The sequence below is a fragment of the Paramisgurnus dabryanus genome, chromosome 3 (assembly GCF_030506205.2).
Source record: "Paramisgurnus dabryanus chromosome 3, PD_genome_1.1, whole genome shotgun sequence".
Taxonomy (NCBI): domain Eukaryota; kingdom Metazoa; phylum Chordata; class Actinopteri; order Cypriniformes; family Cobitidae; genus Paramisgurnus; species Paramisgurnus dabryanus.
Window position 1 is genome coordinate 2845087 of NC_133339.1, and position 19175 is coordinate 2864261.

At 37.7% G+C, this 19175-nt stretch overlaps 2 protein-coding genes across 2 annotated transcripts in view; both read left to right on the forward strand.

Moving 5' to 3' along the window:
* LOC141281893 (high affinity immunoglobulin gamma Fc receptor I-like) overlaps positions 1-1945 on the forward strand; it is a 33557-nt gene extending 31612 nt beyond the window's left edge. The window contains exons 7-8 of the mRNA XM_073813742.1: positions 1485-1736; positions 1821-1945. Coding sequence (XP_073669843.1) covers positions 1485-1736; positions 1821-1945 — 377 coding nt within the window. The remainder of the gene's footprint in view (positions 1-1484; positions 1737-1820) is intronic.
* Positions 1946-7975: 6030 nt separating this feature from the next.
* LOC135734104 (Fc receptor-like protein 5) overlaps positions 7976-19175 on the forward strand; it is a 35698-nt gene continuing 24498 nt past the window's right edge. The window contains exons 1-2 of the mRNA XM_065252985.1: positions 7976-8075; positions 17169-17204. Of these exons, the coding sequence (XP_065109057.1) occupies positions 8045-8075; positions 17169-17204 (67 nt within the window). The 5' untranslated portion in view covers positions 7976-8044. The remainder of the gene's footprint in view (positions 8076-17168; positions 17205-19175) is intronic.

Sequence of the window (19175 nt, forward strand, 5' to 3'; positions counted from 1 at the left end):
TCCTATGTGTTTGATCTAAAACTATTATGTTTACATACAAATTAATTTGTATAGGCCTGTTTATATATTATTAACACTTTACATCGTGTGTGTGTGTGTGTGCTATGTTTATATATTTTTTAGTAAACATCATAATTTAGAACAAACAGGAAGAAGACATAGGCTAAGATATATGGTAAAAAGAAGTAATAGAAAATGAAAAATAAAATACGAAAACTTTAATAAATGGTAATATTATTGATATTATGAACTAATTAAAATCTTTAATCTTTCTAAATAAATTATAAACGTAACGTGATGAAAACGCTATAAGAAACACATAGAGGGAACAGACTTCGACAGAACACCGGATATCTTCTCTAATTATTTTCTATTCAAATAATTAAAAGATTTTCAGATGATTTCATCACTCCAGTCTGTCCGGTTGAGGGCTTTTATTGCAACCATAAACACCTACGTTTATCTTCAAATGGTGTCTTCGACGACGATATACTATAAAAATGAAGGTCATCTATTTTGGCATTCCTATTCTGACACTCAACAGCACAACAAAACATTTTTTAGTGAGTTATATTGTTCGTTTCACTCGTGTCTCATTCATTTCCACTGTTTTTCTGCCACCACATGCGCGCGTGACGTAACTGTGACGTCGACCCGCAAAAGGTCTATACCCTTACATGTTACGATTTAAATAATCTTCAGATTATATATTATATTGTATTACCAGACATTCATGCGAAATCTGATGTAAACAATCTATAATTCACGGATTATACGCATTTGTGGACAAATATGGTCATTGGATAATCTGAAACAGACTGGATTCGACTTGTGATCCCCACAAAGGTAAAAGAGTCATGTTTATTTTTGCGGGTTGTCATTTGGTCATAAAATACTACATATGATGCTATCTCAAAAAGGGTTTTACAGGGGGTATGGCTTAGCTAAATGAGATGTAAATGAGCCCTATTGTCTCCCCCAGCTGGAAAGAAGAGTCCCTTTCGTCTCGATTTTCTCGGTTTGAGTATTTCTGAGTTCCTATATTCAAATGGCCACAACTTCTCCAAATCTTATCAGATTTCCATGTGTTACACATCGTTGGAAAGCTTAGAAACTGCAATTTCAGAATCTGTGAATAACTCAAAATGCCCAGATCCGACTTGTGTCCCTACTTTCCGTGACTGGTCACATATATCATGCAATGCATTCTTTGAGAGATCTGTTATTAACTTCCTGGTGTACTTAACATGTATGTTGTGGTTAACAGGCACAACTGCTTGCAATGGTTCTCTTGCTGGTTGCTAGGGTGTTGTTAAAGTTTCTATTATATTTTGGTTAAAGATGCTCTTTCATTTTAAGTTTATGGAATTTTTACTTTATTCTTTACCATCTACCAGATGTAACTTGCTGATAGAATATTGTAAAAATCATCTTGATATATTTTTTTATAATTTATATTCATCAGTTATTTCGACTGTTTGTAGATGTTGATGTGATTCTGGACAGTCCTGTTCATCCTGTGACTGAAGGTCATAATCTGACTCTACGCTGTTTATATCGATATAAAAAACCCTCAAATCTGAGAGCTGAATTTTATAAAGATGGATCATTGGTGCAGAATCAGACTACAGGAGACATGATGATCATCCCTACAGTCTCAAAGTCACATGAGGGTTTCTACTACTGTAAACACCCAGAGAGAGGTGAGTCTCCAAAGAGCTGGATCTCAGTCAGAGGTGAGAGTCTATAGAAATGATCTCAAGTGATTTTGTTTGTTGTTGTTCAGATATACTGCATGATAAAATGTGTTTATGTTTCAGGTGTTTATCAGGAGGTGTTTGCTCTCAACATGATCACTTTTCTGCTGGCAGTTTGTCCATATCTGATAGCGACAGTCGTGCTGGTTCTCAAATGCTGTAGACTGAGAGGTGAATCATCTGTCTGATCATCTGTCAGCCACTTTTCTTCAGAAAGGGTCTTTATATGCATTGAATTGAAAAGTGTTAAATGTGCAAAATAAATTGAAATCAACCTGTCTCTCACAGACATAACGGTAACACTTTACTTGAAGGGGTGTTCATAACCTTTGTAATCATGACATGGCACGTTTCATGAACATGATATTTTATGCAACTGTCATTAAGGGTTAATAAGGGTTTTATAACAGCATCATGAATATTCTTCATTTCATTTTTTTAGGTTCCACCAGGTGTTAGAGAAATACAATCAATCATCCAATAAGAATAATAATTCAAATTGATAAAATGTTATTTTATTGCATTTGAAGAGATATTCACCTTAAAATTAAATGAAAACAGTATAGTGATAGACCGATATATCGGCAGATATTTGCGAGGTTTATGTATATCGGCATCCGCCGATACATGGCTTCCGTGTTCGCCGATTTTTTTCCGGCATTATTTACAGACAGAGTGCTGGAAGCCGCAAGCGATTGCAGGTCATGTGTCTAAAAACAACCAACCTTTCCATGGCAACATCGAAAGCTCGTCCTAACAGCTGATCATAGCTGAACAAAGCGGGTTTTTATTTTTCATCTCTATGGGGCAGTTTCCCGGACAGGGATTAGACTAGTCCTAGACTAAAATAAATGTAAGAACTGTCCAAACTAATAACATCTCTTTTTAACAACATGCTATTTTTTTACATAATTTTTATGATGTAAATTGAGGGAGCAAAAGCAGTATCGGCTCAAGAAAATCGGCAGCCTGTATCGGTCATTGGCTAAGGCTGATGAAACAAAAAACGGTATCGGCATTGACACTGAAAAATCCATATCGGTCGATCCCAAAAACAGAACAATAGTGTTGTAGTTCTCGAGACCTGTCTCGGTCTCAAGACCACTTTTTAAAGGTCTTGGTCTCGACCACATTTTTACCAGGTCTCTCGTCTCGGTCTCAGACAAAGAGGACTCGAAATTTTATTCAAGACCGGTCAACACCACAACTGATGGCATACTGCAAAAAATGATTTTCAAGAAAAAAATCTTAGTATTTGTTTTCAGTAAAAATATCTAAACATTCTTAAATTAAGATGCTTTTTCTTGATAAATAAAACGACCCAAGAAAATAAGTCGAGTTTTTAGAGCAAAAATATCAAATTTAGATTTTGTGCATAAAACAAGCAAAAAAATCTGCCAATGTGGTAATCTAATTTTTCTTGCTTTTTGTCTTGAATTTGGTGTTTAAAAAAAAGGTTCAAGATTTTTTTCCTTACCCCCTTGGCAGATATTTTTGCTTGTTTTATTCACAAAATCACTTAAATTTGATATTTTTGGTCTAAAAACTAGACTTATTTTCTTGGGTAGTTTTGCTCATCCTAATTTAACCTTTATTTAAGAATTTTTAGATATTTTTACTGAAAACAAGACAAAAATACTAAGAATTTTGACAGGCTAAATTAGTGAAAAACTCTGCAACTGCTTTGCACCTAGAGGCTTTAGCTGACCTAAAACTAGGGGAAGTACTTGAGGCTTCCTAAAATGAATGAATGAAGTGCAGATGTATTTCTTCATTATTAGGGCCATGCCATCAAGACATCAAAATGTGCAACAAACACAACACAAAACACCATTCATAAGCTGAAATGTGTAACCTACTGTAAGGTTTTGTTCTGTGTTTTCTTGTGTTCTGGTTGTGTTTTGTGTTAATGACTTTTATTTTGACATCCTGTTCTGTTCTGGCTTTTATTTTGAAATATCATCGTCACACTGCCACAGCCACTTCCTGACTGTTTTGTATTAAGCACCTCCTGTACACCTATTCCTGGCTGATTATTACATTCGTAAGCCCAGCCTGTTATCTGTATCTGTTTACCTGTTATCTGTTTACCTGTTATCTGTTTACCTGTTACCTGTTTACCTGTTACCTGAATTCTGTTTTGATATCTGTTCCTGTATCTGACCTGTGCCTGTATTTTGGATTTTGCCTATTTTGCTGCCTGCCCTGACACATTGCCTGTATTTGGATTACATTTGTGGATTAGCCCCTTGGATATGTTTGCTGGTCCTTTTGGGATTTACAATAAATAACCTTTTCGCACATGGATTCATCTTTCCCTCGCTTTCTTTAAAGCAACCCCGTTACACCTACTACAGTATATCTACTGAAAACCATGGTATTCAAAAAACATAGTTAAATCATGGTTACTACACATTTACCACACAAAAAACATGGTTAATTTTCATAGTTCTGCACAGTGTTCTTTGAATACTGTGAATGGTTTGTTTTTATTTCTAAACCTACGCATAAACAGTTAATAATAGTTAAGTGTCACTGATAATTAAAAACTGACAAGTGCATATAGCAGCACACATCAGTGTTAGAGGTCTGACGGAGATAAATTTCAGTGTGATTTTAGTTTCAGTACTGCGATAAAAACCAATGTGTTAAAAACAGCTTTTGTTCATCAGCTTCTAATAGATTTTTCCATTACAGACACTACCACCATTATTTTGAGCAGTTGGTGATGAATGATTGCTGTTTTGCAAAACATGCAAAAATTTTGATTAGAAATGCAGGTCTGTGTAATGCTTATTTGTAGGTTTTATAAATATCTTAATTTTTAGTTTTAGTTCATCCTTAGTTCTTATTTTAAACAATTTCATTTTTGAGAAATGGCCGAAGTCTGCAGGATGGTAGCTCACGAGTGATTGGAGAAACAAAGCTTTTCGAAGCTTCAAATCAATTGAACCAATTGCTTTGCAAAATAATTCACTGTTTCGAAGTGTTCAAAACACCATACATGCTGGCAACACCTGCTGGTCAAAATGTGTAAAAGCAACGAGATCTAGGCCCAAACATAATGATACCTTCTACATACAATTGCAAATATGTTCACAACAGTGTAATGCTTTAAATGTAATTTAAAAGTTTAAACGATAGGTCTCAGCTGTTGTGTCCCGGTGACAAGCGCAGTGGGAGGAAACAGCAAGTGATGCAACTCCCCCCATAGGCTAGACCGTCTCATTTCAGTTCGCATTGTTGCCTTCAAAGTCTGCGGCCTTAAAAGCATCCAGACCCTGAATTGGGATGCACCCGCTGTGAGCGATACATATTGGATTCTTGGTTTCAGGGGGAAAAGGCCATTAAGAGGCTTGTATGTGAAGGAGTCTTTGAATTGGGACTCATGCTGGCGCTGGCCTTCGTCGCGCCCCGGTGATGTCATTTGCCTTCAAATACAGCCTTGGAAGGCTGCAGTCCCTAGGTGTTTCTCAATGTCAAAGATACTTCCTTCCTGATATAAGTGTCAAAAAGTCCCTAAAATCTAATGAATAATGGTCTTTGTAAAATGTACAAATGACAGCAAATTTTATTGAGTTCAACCACTGAGAGAGGACACCAAACCAAATGAGTACTCTGAGTTAAACTAAAGCAACAGTCAAGACCATATTTAGATTCTGTATATAAATATATTATTGTTTACAGATGTCAAATATCCATTGAATTTTTCTCTATACAATTATTACTAGTTATTACATTATTATTATTACAGTTATTGCTAAAATCACCGCAAACATCATGCAGGCTTTTACAGCTTACAAACATGTACACACGGGGTTTGAATACTTATCAATGACATGTACTTTAATCTGCAGGTTTTTTTAAGGATATCTGCGTTCGTGGAATTTGGGCAGGCCTGCTTCTTATCCAGAGCTTGATGCTTTGTATGATCCAAATTAAATAGTGCTGTGCAGACTGATCGGCTGATCGGTTTGTTTTTTCATTTGATATATTGTATGTTTATATGTTTAAAGAAGAACATTTTCTGGAAGGCATTAAACTTTTGTGAATAAAAAATGCTGGCGCTGGCTGGCAACTTTAAAAAAAACACTGGCGGGTGAAGAGTTAATGGTGGGCACGAGCCTGCATGAGATAATGGATGTGTGGCGTAAGACAGCGTAAGAATGAGATCAATTGCGTAAGTTTCTCTGGCACCCCTGCCATCACTAATTTCAAGGGCAGATTGCAAAATCCACAAAGTGTTCATTAACTTTGAGATGCTTCTGGTAGGATAAAGACTCATTTTCTCATTGACCACAGAGTGTTTAGAAGAATATTGAATATGACACCCATGTTGTTTGGTATTGTTAGCAGTTTATCCTCTGATATGCTAATTAGCCATTTGAAGTGGTTGTGGCTAGAAGGGATACAGCTATGGCCAAAATCTCATGAAATTGAGCCCTGTTTTCATCCTAATTCTACCCCCAAACCTAACACTAAACAAACATTTTTTTTTTTTCGAGATTTCGCCATAGCTGTATCCTCTCTAGCCAGAACCATGTGCAGTTTTCAAATCAAAATCAAATCATCGTATTGTCTCATCCTTGACACAGGTGTACATGGAGTGAATATCTTGTGTGCATAGTCCTGTCAGCAGTGCAGTTGAGAAGTTACAACAATAAATAGGCTAAACAAAGTAATACAACAGTAAGTACACAAGTTATAATAATAAACACAGAAGTCACAGTAGATACATTATACACATGTGCATAACACAATATGATACAGTATATGCAGAATTTCACAAAACAGTACAATGATAGAGGACAGAATCTTGCAGTGTATTGGTGGAAGTAAGTTATTTATGTGACTTCAGTAATCTGATGGCCAGGGGGATAAAGCTGAAAAGCTAAACTGCTGGTCCAGGCTTTAATACTGCAGTACCATTTCCCTGATGGAAGTTTGTGGCTTGGGTCTTTGATCACTTTCTTTGATTTCCTAAGACAGCGATCTGAATAGGTGTCCTGGAGTAAAGGGAGTTTGGCTCCATGTGTTAAGCAGATGGCACTACCCTATGTAGCGCTTTATGGTTGAGGGCAGTACAGTTCCCAAACCTGACTGGGGTGCTACGAGTTTGTATGCATGAAAGTGCAGTTGCTGAGATTCTTCACAGTTTTTTTATGTGTGTTCTCTGTCTACGGTTGAAAACTTGAAAGAGCTGACCCTCTCCACCATGTCATAATGGGGCCATGGACTACTTTGTGTTTTCAGAAGTCAGATCCTTAGTCTTGGCAACATTGATTGTATTGTTTTGTTAAACTGCTTTACATACTTACATATGTGATTTGTGTGTATTGAAGTTTTATTGTTTGTAGTTAAAATGCATCACTGATAACTGTGTTCACATGTACATATAAGTCAAACTCTGCATGAGTGATCTGATGGAAAAGTTGAGCTCAGTGTGGTTTTAGTTTCAGTTCCGTTTCTGTTTTGTGTTATTAACAAATGTGTGAAAGCCGTCAATGTTCAACAGCTTCTAATAAAATGTTTCCTTTAATTTACAAACACTGTCACTACCACCATTATTATGTGCAGTCAGTGACAAATAAATGTAGTTTTACTCCATTTGATGCTGGATGAAAAAGTCACAAACTCGATTTTATTTTTATAGATTTCAAATATATTTTGTCAAACATTCATTTGTGTTGCATTCCAGTTTCCTCGCTTATATTATGCCCTAAAAGTATGTAGGCTACTCTTTTATTGTGAAAGTAAACTGTATGCATCTAAATGTACAGTAAAAGATTGTAGTACTGGGAAAAATGAACGCATAACAGAAGTGGCTGTTTTTGTGTAGACATATCCTGTTATTATCACACATCAAAAGACAACTTCTCCTTACATTTGAGCTTTTGTTCGTTCATTATTTCTATGTATTATGTTCACTATATATAATATCGAGTTTTCAATGAAACATCACTAAACACCTCCCTCTCAGGAGTTGTGGGTAACATCAGCAGTTAGCTTGTTTATAGGTCTATACATGGGGCTATAGAGCAGTGGTTCTCAACGTTATTCCTGGAGGCCCACTGCTCTGCAGATTTTGTATGTCTCCCTTATTTAACAAACCTGATTAAAATAATGAGCTCATTAGCAGCGATCTCCATGAACTGAACTGAGGCCAGCAAATAAGAGAGACATACAAAATATGCAGGAACGGAATTGAGAAACATTGTTAATGAGGAAGTGTTGAGTGTTTAACACAGAGTGTTTAATGTTTAAGTGTCAGTCATCAGTAGATCAGTATGGAGTTGATTTCTCTTCCTATAGTTCTCTGTGAGTATTATCTTCTCTTTATGGATCAATTAGTCTCACATTACAGTACAGGATCAAGAGATTTACTGCTCCTGTATTTTTACTAAATCTTTTCATGCTCTTCTCAAGATGTATGAGTGAATGTTTCTACAGTATGAAACGGGTGTGTTGATAGTGTTAAAACAGCACAAACACCAAAGAGATGTTTTGTGTAACTGTGATTCTGTAGCTGAGATGAAGCTGAAGTTTAACAAACTTGCTGATCAAGGCTCTATACAAAGTGTTTCTCGAACAAAACTAATGACTAAATATTTATTAATGAAGAAGATCATCACTGTGTTTTAAAAGTGGGTTTCATACATGTTGTCAATCAAACAAACACATTAATATGGTAAACGTGGTATAAACATGTGTTGCAGTACTCTCAGGTTCAGTGTTTTTTTTAAGTTGCATTAGCGTCATCAATTATGAAATGTTTTGGAAAATTGTTAAAGAAGTGATTTACAGCAGACTGAGGCTATACGCATTATTCAGTCCATCGGCATGATGGACCAGAGGTGTGGACTCGAGTCATTTGACTTGGACTCGAGTCAGACTCGAGTCATGAATTTGATGACTTCAGACTCGACTCGACAAAATGTACAAAGACTTGCAACTCGACTTGGACTTGAACATCAATGACTCGTGACTTCACTTGGACTTGCGCCTTATGACTCGAGAAGACTTGCTACTTCACACGAAAACCTGGGGAATTTTGTTTCACACGGCCGCGCCGCTCTCAGTGTATCTGCATCTGTGAAAAAAATGTGCACAACCTGCATGCAGAGAGCATGCGCGCTGCCTGCACGACAGCCAATCACTGTAGTCCCACGTTGGTTTGGATGTTGGGACCGTACCAGCAGTACAGCTCAGCAGTGGTGTAGTCTACGTGATACGCAGGTACACGCCTTATACCCACTAGGAATTGTCAAGGAATTCCGTATACCCACTAAAAATAGCGCGAGGATGCGTAACAGCATGGTTTTGTGACATTTCAAACTTTTAGTCATAGTGAAGCACTGACCAGCATGCTACACTTGCTACTTTAGCGGGTTGAAACGCATATACATATTAGGCTATATATTTGGTGTGTTTGACTTCCTGCCGACTGCGCGATCCGATCGGCATATGAAATTACTATAGCGGCGCGAAAGTGACTGGGGAGCAGACCGATGTGGCGCCACAGGCGAGTGACAGCAAAGTACCGCGAGAGTGATTCCAGTTATCACATGGAGAAATCTGCTTTGAAACGCTCTCGCGGTACTTTGACATCACCAAGAGGTCTGCTTAGCGCCAAATAAAGTCGAACCTGCAGTGTAGCTGCTCACGCGACACTGTAAACAAACAATCCATGTGAAGTGAACGAGTGCTGCAACATAAAATCCGGAGAGTTAACAACGCACATGTGAGTAAACAACATTTAAATCATCAGTCCAGTTTATTACATTATCTGGAGGTAAGGCTCCAAATGCAATAAAATAAGCCCGTGTTTATGTCCTGATGGTTTTCAGCTGCCTTCAGCATGTTTGCTTGTGATTCACAGTGTTAAACTTTCCTTCTCTGTGTTCATTGATATATTTACGTTCAAGATGTATATGATCTTAAACTTCTGTTTGATTTGGGTGTCTAATATTAGGCAATATGATAATCTTGTAACAATAATTAAGTAAAAGCCTATTTTCATTTTTTAGACAATGCTTGTATTATATGCAAATAAGCTTTTTATATCAAAGACTATGCAAATTAGAGTTAATTCATGGTCATCTTAAATGTGTATTAAATAAAAACATTTACACCATTAAATTACACATGGTAATGTTATCAATAGTTGTCAGATAATAGCTATTGAAAGAGTGGATTTTTTTCTCCTTCAATGCATGTGTTAACCACAGATTGAAGATTGTAAACAGTTTATTTAATTTTAATTAACAGTTGAGTAGCTTTTGGCCCTGAGTAAGATGTAAGTTAACACTAAACTAGTCTAAAAATCAGTCCAGTTTCCCCAGCTGTAAATGCAAATTGGCTATTAAAGTATTTTTTTCTCTTATAATAAACTGACATGTTCATACACATTCAGTTTATGTGTTTATGAGACTTTCAGAATGCTCTCAGTTACATGAATATCTATACTGTTTGCATCTGTGAGTGTAGTGGTGCATATGGGGTGTCGCGCTGGGACGAGTGAGCATAAGGGTCAAAGGGAAAACAAAAACCTAGACTACACCACTGCAGCTAAGTCACTACATTGACATGGCAGAAGGACAGTATGCCCTTTTGTTCTGGGCATTGAACAGTAAGACCCCTTCATTCACTCTTTCAAGTAGCCATCCGAGTCTTGGCAGTGCCTGCTTCTAGTTCTCCAGTGGAGCGAGTTTTCAGCCATGGTGGCATCATTCTGCGTCCCTATTGCGCACAAATGACTGACAGACTTTTGGCCAATTTGATCTTTTGCGAATGCAATGCAGTATAGGGGCCTCCCTCCACCTGTCCACAGCACGCATTTTATTTCTGTGGTAAGAGGACTTGAAATGACTCGAAAGTAAAACGGTAGGACTTTGGACTCGACTTGAGACTTGTTGGCTTTGACTTGTGACTCGACTCGGGACTTGCCTCGTCTTTGACTCGACTTGACTCGGGACTCGAAAGTAAAGACTTGAGACTTACTTGTGACTTGCATAACAATGACTTTGTCCCACCTCTGTGATGGACGTCCAGGACGTGCGCTTTAAACCTATTGTTTTGTATCAGGATGCTGGTCATTCAGCCATCAAAACTAACACAAAAACACTGAAAATACATCGTTTTACAAATTTCCACAGCACAAAGAACCTCAGAAAACATGGATTGTTAAAATTACAAGGGACATATGACCTAATTTGAGATGAGATTATCACATTATGTACAGTAATATCTGTTTTGGATATTAACCTGTTGGCTTATCTCTTATTTCTCATGTTGTAAGCATTTATTATTCTTAAAAACACCAATATAGTGCAACAAAACAATATTTTATGGCATCTACGTATACATCTCCAGTTTGTATAGATCATAAGAGTTTGTACCATTTATTTTCTCCTTATGTTTTTTCATGACATGAACATTGACTTAATTTCGTATGATTGACTTGATAACAAGCTAAAGTATTTAAGTGATAGTTTGTTGTGCAAGTATTGTTAAAGGTAAAACCCTATATGGACCATCTACAATGTTAGTTAAAAATGAATCCTACTTCTGTTAAAACCTGCTCAAAAAACTTCCCAGAGAAAAGTTTTTAATGTATACATGACTTGCGGTTTTTGTGATCTGTACAAATTGGAGATATGTACTTAGTTATAAAGTAAACATGTTTACAACATTAGAAATTGATGATTAACCAACAGGCTAATAACAAAACAGATTTTAAGTTCACTTTGCGCTGCTCTTATCTCAAAATGAGGTCATATGTCCCTCACAGCCTCGTTTTAGAATCAACATGGCGGTGGACTGAATACCCAGCTAACACAAATACGTAACTGTTACGTAACGTCGACGTAATATGATGACCAAACTTACGTCGTGGCGACGAACCGAGTTACGTCGTGGCGACCGGAAAAGTGAAATTCCTGGATTCGTCGCCTGCACGTAACTTCGCAACGTAATCTGCCTGTCGTGGGCACGTCGTGACAACGTAATGGATTGAAAGTTTTATGTTGGTAACCAGTTAGTAATTTAAATCTTTTATTTCATATTCTTTGGGCGGACATCTGCAGTAGGCTACAACTAATTTAACTTGTCCTTATTTGCCCATAACTAAAAGACTTACCATAACATATGAATGACAGACTCCGAGATGGAATACTTCATTTTATTGAACATGAACATTACATTACAAACATTTAAATAAACATATGTTAAAATAAACATTTAAATTGATTCTCCATATAATTAAAAATGTCATTTCTGAATTGTGCAGGCGTAGTTTTGTCAGACGGAGAAAGTGAGAGAGTGTCCTCTTCATGTTCCGGTTGCCAGGGTAACGCTGCTCTAACCTTCACCAGTCCAAAACACCAAACATGTCCCACAAAACTTTAAAATAAAGACAATAAAATAAATTAAATAACATCTACACGTTTTCATAAATATCGTTTAATTTGTTGAATTTGTGAAGTAGTGTCTTACCTGAAAAAAACGAAATTTCCTGTCAGATGAACATCCTGTAAGTGCAGCATAAAACACGGTTTATACTGTCGGGCGGGATTCTGTGAGCCTTAATAAGTATGTTAAAATGTTGTTTATAACTCTTAAGCAACTAAAATAAGTTCTTGTGAAATTTAAACGGGTCTCAGTTCAGAGAAACGACCGGTCCTGACTCCTGTCACGCGGTTCTGCTGTGCACGCGCGACCTGGTCAGTTCAGCTGGGCGGGAGGTGCGTGCTGTTTCATGTTTCCCATGTAAATGGCAGTTCGTGTGTATTTAATCTATTTTGACTTATTTAAGGGAAACTTTGAGACTGAAAAGTTTTAATAAGCTAACCTAAATAGAAAAGGAAATTAATGTTTATATAATTGTAAAGGTAATTAAATTACCTCCCTGGGACGTAACAGTTACGTTGCCAGTAAGTTATGAAATTACCAAAATAGTACAAATTTATTACGTAACTGGGACGTACTTGGTTATCTTGCGACGTAAGGAGTCCGTACTGGCGACGTGGTGATTTGGTTCTGTAATGGTAATGAAATTACCTCCCTAGGACATAACAGTTACGTTGCCAGCTGGTAAGTCATGAAAATTACCAAAAATTACCAATAAATTATGTAACTAGTACGTCGTGTGTTTGCTGGGTAAGGTGTATAGCCTTGATTCATTACAATTTATCTACAGAGAGGGTAGAGGTGTGGAGGATGCTATTCTCTATCTTTAAAATTTAGTTTACACATATTTGAAGAAATCTAAGATGTGTGCCCGACTGTTATTTATTTATTGTTTTCTCTTCTGCTTAGTTTTAACACTATGGGCGGTTTCCCAGACAGGGGCTAAGCCTAGTTCCTAGTCTAACTTAAATGTTAGTGTTGTCTTGACCAAAAACAACTTGCTCTGTAATATCTTAAAATATATTGGTGCAAGTGTTGTGTCTGAAGATTCACACGAGTAATTTTTATTTATAAATTATGCTTTTAAAAGTTACTTAAATATTCAAATCTAACTAAGGCTTATGCTGCGTTCCAGGCAACCTGTAACCCGTAACTCACGACTTCAAAACCACGACTCACGACTTTGAACTGGGAGTACATCGATCTAGTACGAGTTCACGGGTGGGAAGTCACGGGTTTGACTGCCGTTCCAGAGCACTTTCACCGGTAGAAGGTTGTAAAAACACGAGTTACAGGCTGCCTGGAACGCATAGGGTCGTGAGTCGTGGTTTTGAAGTCGTAACTCACGGGTTTAAAAACCTGCCTGGAACGCACCATTAGTCCTGGCTTAACATAATCCCTTTCCGGGAATCTTCCCCCATAAGCCACATCTGTTAATAGAGAAATTATCTTATTTTGATATTGATTTAAATGTTGCTGGATGGATTTTAGAAGAAGTGTCTGACTGTCGTGTTCAAGCAAACGGTTTTGTTGTACCCATTAAACAACATAGAATGATGTTAGAAGTGGGATCGTGTGAAGACATTTGTATGCAAATTTGTTGATTTGAGTCTGGTTCAGTCAGCGAATTAAAAGAAAGACAGGATGAGACACCATTATATCTCAGTTTCAAGTTTCTCAGCTGGAAATATTCTCATTTAAAGCAGACTGGCTGAAATTGGTCAAGCGTTTTGAAAGGATTCATATCACATCAGGCTTGGAGACGCAGGCGAAATAAAATAAAGTGAATAGCCTAATCTATATGATGGGTAAAAAAGAAGAGGACATATTTGTCTCGGTAGGTTTGACGGAGAGAACCCAAACGCAGACAAACTTAGAAATAAACTGAAGGTTTATTTAAACAACACAACACAAAAACCCACGAAGGAGTTAAACAGGTAATAAATGACGATGAAGCTAACAAGACAAAGAAACAACACTAAATACTAATAAACAAAGACTCTGAGGACTATATTCAGACAACACGGAGGACGTGAACCAAACACACTGAATCTTGACGAACATAAGAGCACAAGACAGAGAACGAGAGGGCATTATAAAGACAACAACTCAAATGGGGAACAGGTGCAAATCATTACATAATTAAAGCAGGAGCACACAAGGGAGTGGGGTAAAAGTGACAAGACACTGCATAGGAACATGTGACACCAACACATGATGCGACTTTACATATACTGCCATGATCTTGCCATATGAAATCAGACCTGAATCTAGCACAAAAGGTCTGGCAAGACCATGACAATATTAACTTTATTGCATTTAAGCACTCAGGAAACGAATGAGTACGAAACAGGAAAGAACCGACTGAATGATCACTTTATAGCTTGCAGAAATTTTATTTTTGAAATTAGAGACAGCAATGGGTGGGCGAGTCTTTGGATCACTTCATAACATGTATGTAACCCTCAGTCCCTGAAAGAAGGGAGTGGAGAAGTCACAACGTGACGTTGTAGAGACCGACTGAAAGGGAACTGCCCTGTCTAGTCGAGCATTGTGAATCCGTACAATTGCACGATGAGATGGTGAGAGATAGACTTGTTGTGGTACTTAAGATAGATAAAAAAGTTGTAAGAACAATTAAAAACTTGAATTAATCCTGAATTCTGAAAATAATTAAAATACAGAATAAAACTAAACTAAAAGCCTCATGCAAAGCATTCTGGGAACGAGAAATCCTCATCAACCTTTTTCTGTTTTATTCTTTCATATTTTGTTTCCAAGAAAGCTTTGTTGTTATTTTAGTTGTATTCTGTGAAGACAAATACACTGTTAAACCTTGCTGTAGATTTCCGGGTAAATAACTGAAAAATTGGCAGTATTTAGCTTTAACATCTGTGAAAGGTATTTTACTCTGATATGGGGTGCAGTTATGTTGCCCTAATAATAAACTACAGTAAATTACTCTTTGCACCAATTAAGGGAAATAACTGTGATATTATCTGGTAAATTACTGTACTCTACATTCCCCATGATGCACTACTTCACAATTTATTGAAAACTGTTTACATCTTCAGTCAGAAAACAAGGATTAATGCATTAACACACACATACGCACACACACATGTGCATGCATATTGCATACAAACAATTCATCCACAAGTGTAGGTGTCACCAATTTGCCTTGATAAACTTGTTTGTTTGCTGTGTTTAACAATAGTGGATTTGTATGTTTAAAAGCTGAAAATGGATCACACAACTATGAGTATGTAAACTGTTAAAATATTTGTGAGTGTCTTTAAAACACATAAAGGTAAGATTCCAAATAGCTTCCTGATTATCAAGTTTTTAGCATCTCCTATCAACGTTAACCCTTGTGGATTGTTCAAATTCACTGCCCTTTCATGTTGTTTGTGGCCAGAAAATGTATCAGATTAATATATTTTTTTTAATTAAATAAATCTGTTAATCAACCTCAGTACTGATCAAAATTACCAAATATTTACACAAATTGATTGTAACTCTCTTTAATTGCCAAGTTCATAAGTGATGTTACTTATTTGGGGGAAAAACACAAAATGACTTATTTTCAATATAAAAAGTGATTTTTTACCCCAGCTGTGAATCAGGTTAAAGGTTAAATAGTGGCAGGAAAAGCTATAAGTGTGAGTCAAATCCAACCTATTGACATTTACAACATGATCTCACGGAAAGTCGTGTTATAGTCACGAAAAACGTGATACATTTATTCGTGTCCATGGCACGAAATTCTTCTCTTTTTCATTCCTTGAGCACGAAATTCTATAAATATTTTTTTTGTGTCCGTGGCACAACTTTCCTTTCGTGTCATTTTATATATTGTTTTCCCTTTTTTTCCCCAATTTTTTAAATATTCTCGCCTGGAGTTAGGGTTTGGGTTAGGATGTCTAAAAATGTAACAGAAAGTGATTCTAACCCCAACCCTGAGCGACAATGGTAAGAAAATAGGAAAAAAACTATCAGATCCTGTTTTTCTGTGTTTTCGATGCTATTGTATGATTGTGTTTACGATGTGCAATATAACATGATTTTTCATACAATTGACTTATCTCTATAGCGCTGTTTTCTCTGTCCTAAAAACGGGCTTTTGTCTTCTTTGTTCTGTGGAGTCCCTCCTTTAAAAATACGTAATAAGTTTTGATTTTGTAATTTGTTAAGTGTGTTGTGATTTGACAGCAGCTTAGGGCACGTTGTCTGGAAAGGTCACGTCCGTTTGAGGAAGCTGTCATCAGTATAGGCCAAACATTGCTTATGTAATTCTGTTTTTGTGTCTCAACTTCCTCTATCACTGTAAAAAAATTCTGTAGAAATTACAGTATTACTGGGTGTTACTGGCAGCTGGTTGCCAGTAACTTACTGTAGATTTTACATTGATGTTATTTACTGGCAACAGTTTGTTCAAAGTTAAATGAACATGAATCATTTTCAGTCTTTATCTTCTACAGTAAGTTACTGGCAACCAGCTGCATAATTACAGCTAATTTTTCAGTGTAGATATAAGTTGGTGGGTGGGGCTAAAGAGGCAATGATGAAGAAGTAGGCGTTGATCTTCTTCAGGAGGGGCGTTCTATGATGTCATACTGAGACAAAATCTGACCTGAAATGTTTTGGCAGCTTGGTTTCAATAAATGCTGTTTTTGTTTGAACTTATGGTTCAATGACCTCTTAAATATAAAAAGATTAAATTAAGCCCTTTAGCGTTTTTCATTATTAACATTTTTTACATTTGGCAGAAATGTCTAAAATGGAAGTGTTGGGTTTAATTTGTTTTGGCTGCTGCCCAACACTGAGTACACACACACACACACACACACACACACACACACACACAGACACACACACACACACACACACACACACACACACACACACACACACACACACACACACACACAAACAGTATTTTACTTTCAGATAGTTTATCAGCTTTGTTTAAACCCTAAGTTTTTCTCTTTGTGTTTTTTACAGTGCTGATTTCAAACATCCACTCTCAACGAACAGTAGGTAAATCAATTTCATTCATTTTAAAATATGTGTTTGTTTGTTTGATTTAGTTTGTTTTGTAATTTGTATTATGCTGTACAAGAATGAAAATACCTGAAATGCTTAAAGTCCCCATGAAATCCAAACTTACAATTCTTATTTTTCTAATGGAATATTGCAGTGTTAATTATGAACAGTTTTTCAGTGTGGGTCATTATTTTTTTTCAATCAAAATCCAAAACTTCAGCTCTCTTGTGGTGATCATTCTCTGATGATAATTTTCCATCTGTCAGTCTGCTGCGAGTTCAATTATTGAAAGAAACGCCTACTTTTCTATATCCAATCAATTCACACTGGAAAACACAAGCCACAGCCTTCTATCCACTCCACTATAGTACACGGATCTGGTAGCTGTGTTGAAAAAGTTGATAAAGTCAACTTTTTAAAATAACTTTTTCTGTCTGTGTTGCTTCACTGCTGATTCTTGCCGTACTTCCGTTGCCAAAATGCGCGCGCATTCGTTGCCACGTCATCATTGTGTACAAAAAGTAAAAGGGTCTATAAAGTAAATAAGAAGTAAATATAAGAAGTAAAGTCAACCGTGACTTCCTGTTTACAGGGATTTTAATAAAATATGTAATGTTATCCTATAATAATACAAAAACTTTCATCACACAGCATAATAGGCCAGAATATAGATGTACAGTGTAAGCTGCCTGAAGTTATTGTAGCAAATAAAGATATTGCTTACTGAATGTCAGAGGACAAATGAATGTGAAGTGATTAGCAAATCGTCTCGGTTACGGATGTAACCCTCGTTCCCTGAAGGAGGGAACGGAGACGTCACGTCGTGACCGACGAATTGGGAACTCACTTAGAGAGACCAATCTGCTTCGTATACTACTAAAACGCCAATGAACTTGGCCTTGAGATATTTGCATAATGCTGGCGCCGCCCCGCCAGGTGCCTATATAAGCAGCAGGTGCAAATAGGGAAATTAGCTTCTTTTCGCTGAGAAAGCCGGGAAAATGAGACCGGCCGATAAACAGCAGGGGGCAGCCCTGTGGCGACGGGACGTGACGTCTCCGTTCCCTCCTTCAGGGAACGAGGGTTACATCCGTAACCGAGACGTTCCCTTTCAGTCGGTCACTACGACGTCACGTCGTGACCGACGAATTGGGAATCCCTACCAAAACGCCACTAGGGGCTGACCTCTTCCAGTGTCTGCGTAAAGCCCTCCGGTTCCACTTAAGGAGGAGGAGATAGGTTTTAAGGCAGAAGGCCGGGCACTAGATGTTCCATAACCCCACAGTAGTGCCAGCGACTGGGAAGCGCCCTATCTGAGCGGTATAGGAACGCTGCGGAAGCCACCACCCTGTTAAGGGCTAATGGTGGGCGAAAGTCAACCGTAGTTGAGGAAAAAAGACAGCCGTGGCTGTGTAAGCAAAGCAGTGCTCTGCTAAGGGAAACGTGGGCTGGTAGGATTAACCCCACGGAAAAATTCTCACAAAGGAACCCGGTGGGACACAATGTGGAGCCCGAGCCAACACGTAGGTTCGCGAGGATACAGCTAGTGAAGGCTGACAGCCAATGCTCCGCAACAAAGGCTGCCAAGGCAGCGGAGGAAGAACAATTCAAACCATTACGCATTTTTGCTCTGAAGGCCTTCCATACTGACACAGTTATGAAGCATCAGTTGGAGGCTGCAAGCCGACCTGCGAGACTGCTCTCCGTGCTCCCCCTGGTGAGGAAAGAACACGAGAGGATACAGGCTCGATACGAACACTGTAGAATCTAATGAACGTATTAGGTGTCGCCCAACCAGCAGCTCTGCAGATGTCTGTTAGCGAGGAACCACGAGCGAGAGCCCAAGATGAGGCGGCACTCCGTGTGGAGTGCGCTCTCAAATTAAATGGGCAAGGAAAACCCTGAAGATTATAAGCCAGGGCGATAGAATCAACTATCCAATGAAACATCCTCTGCTTAGTGACA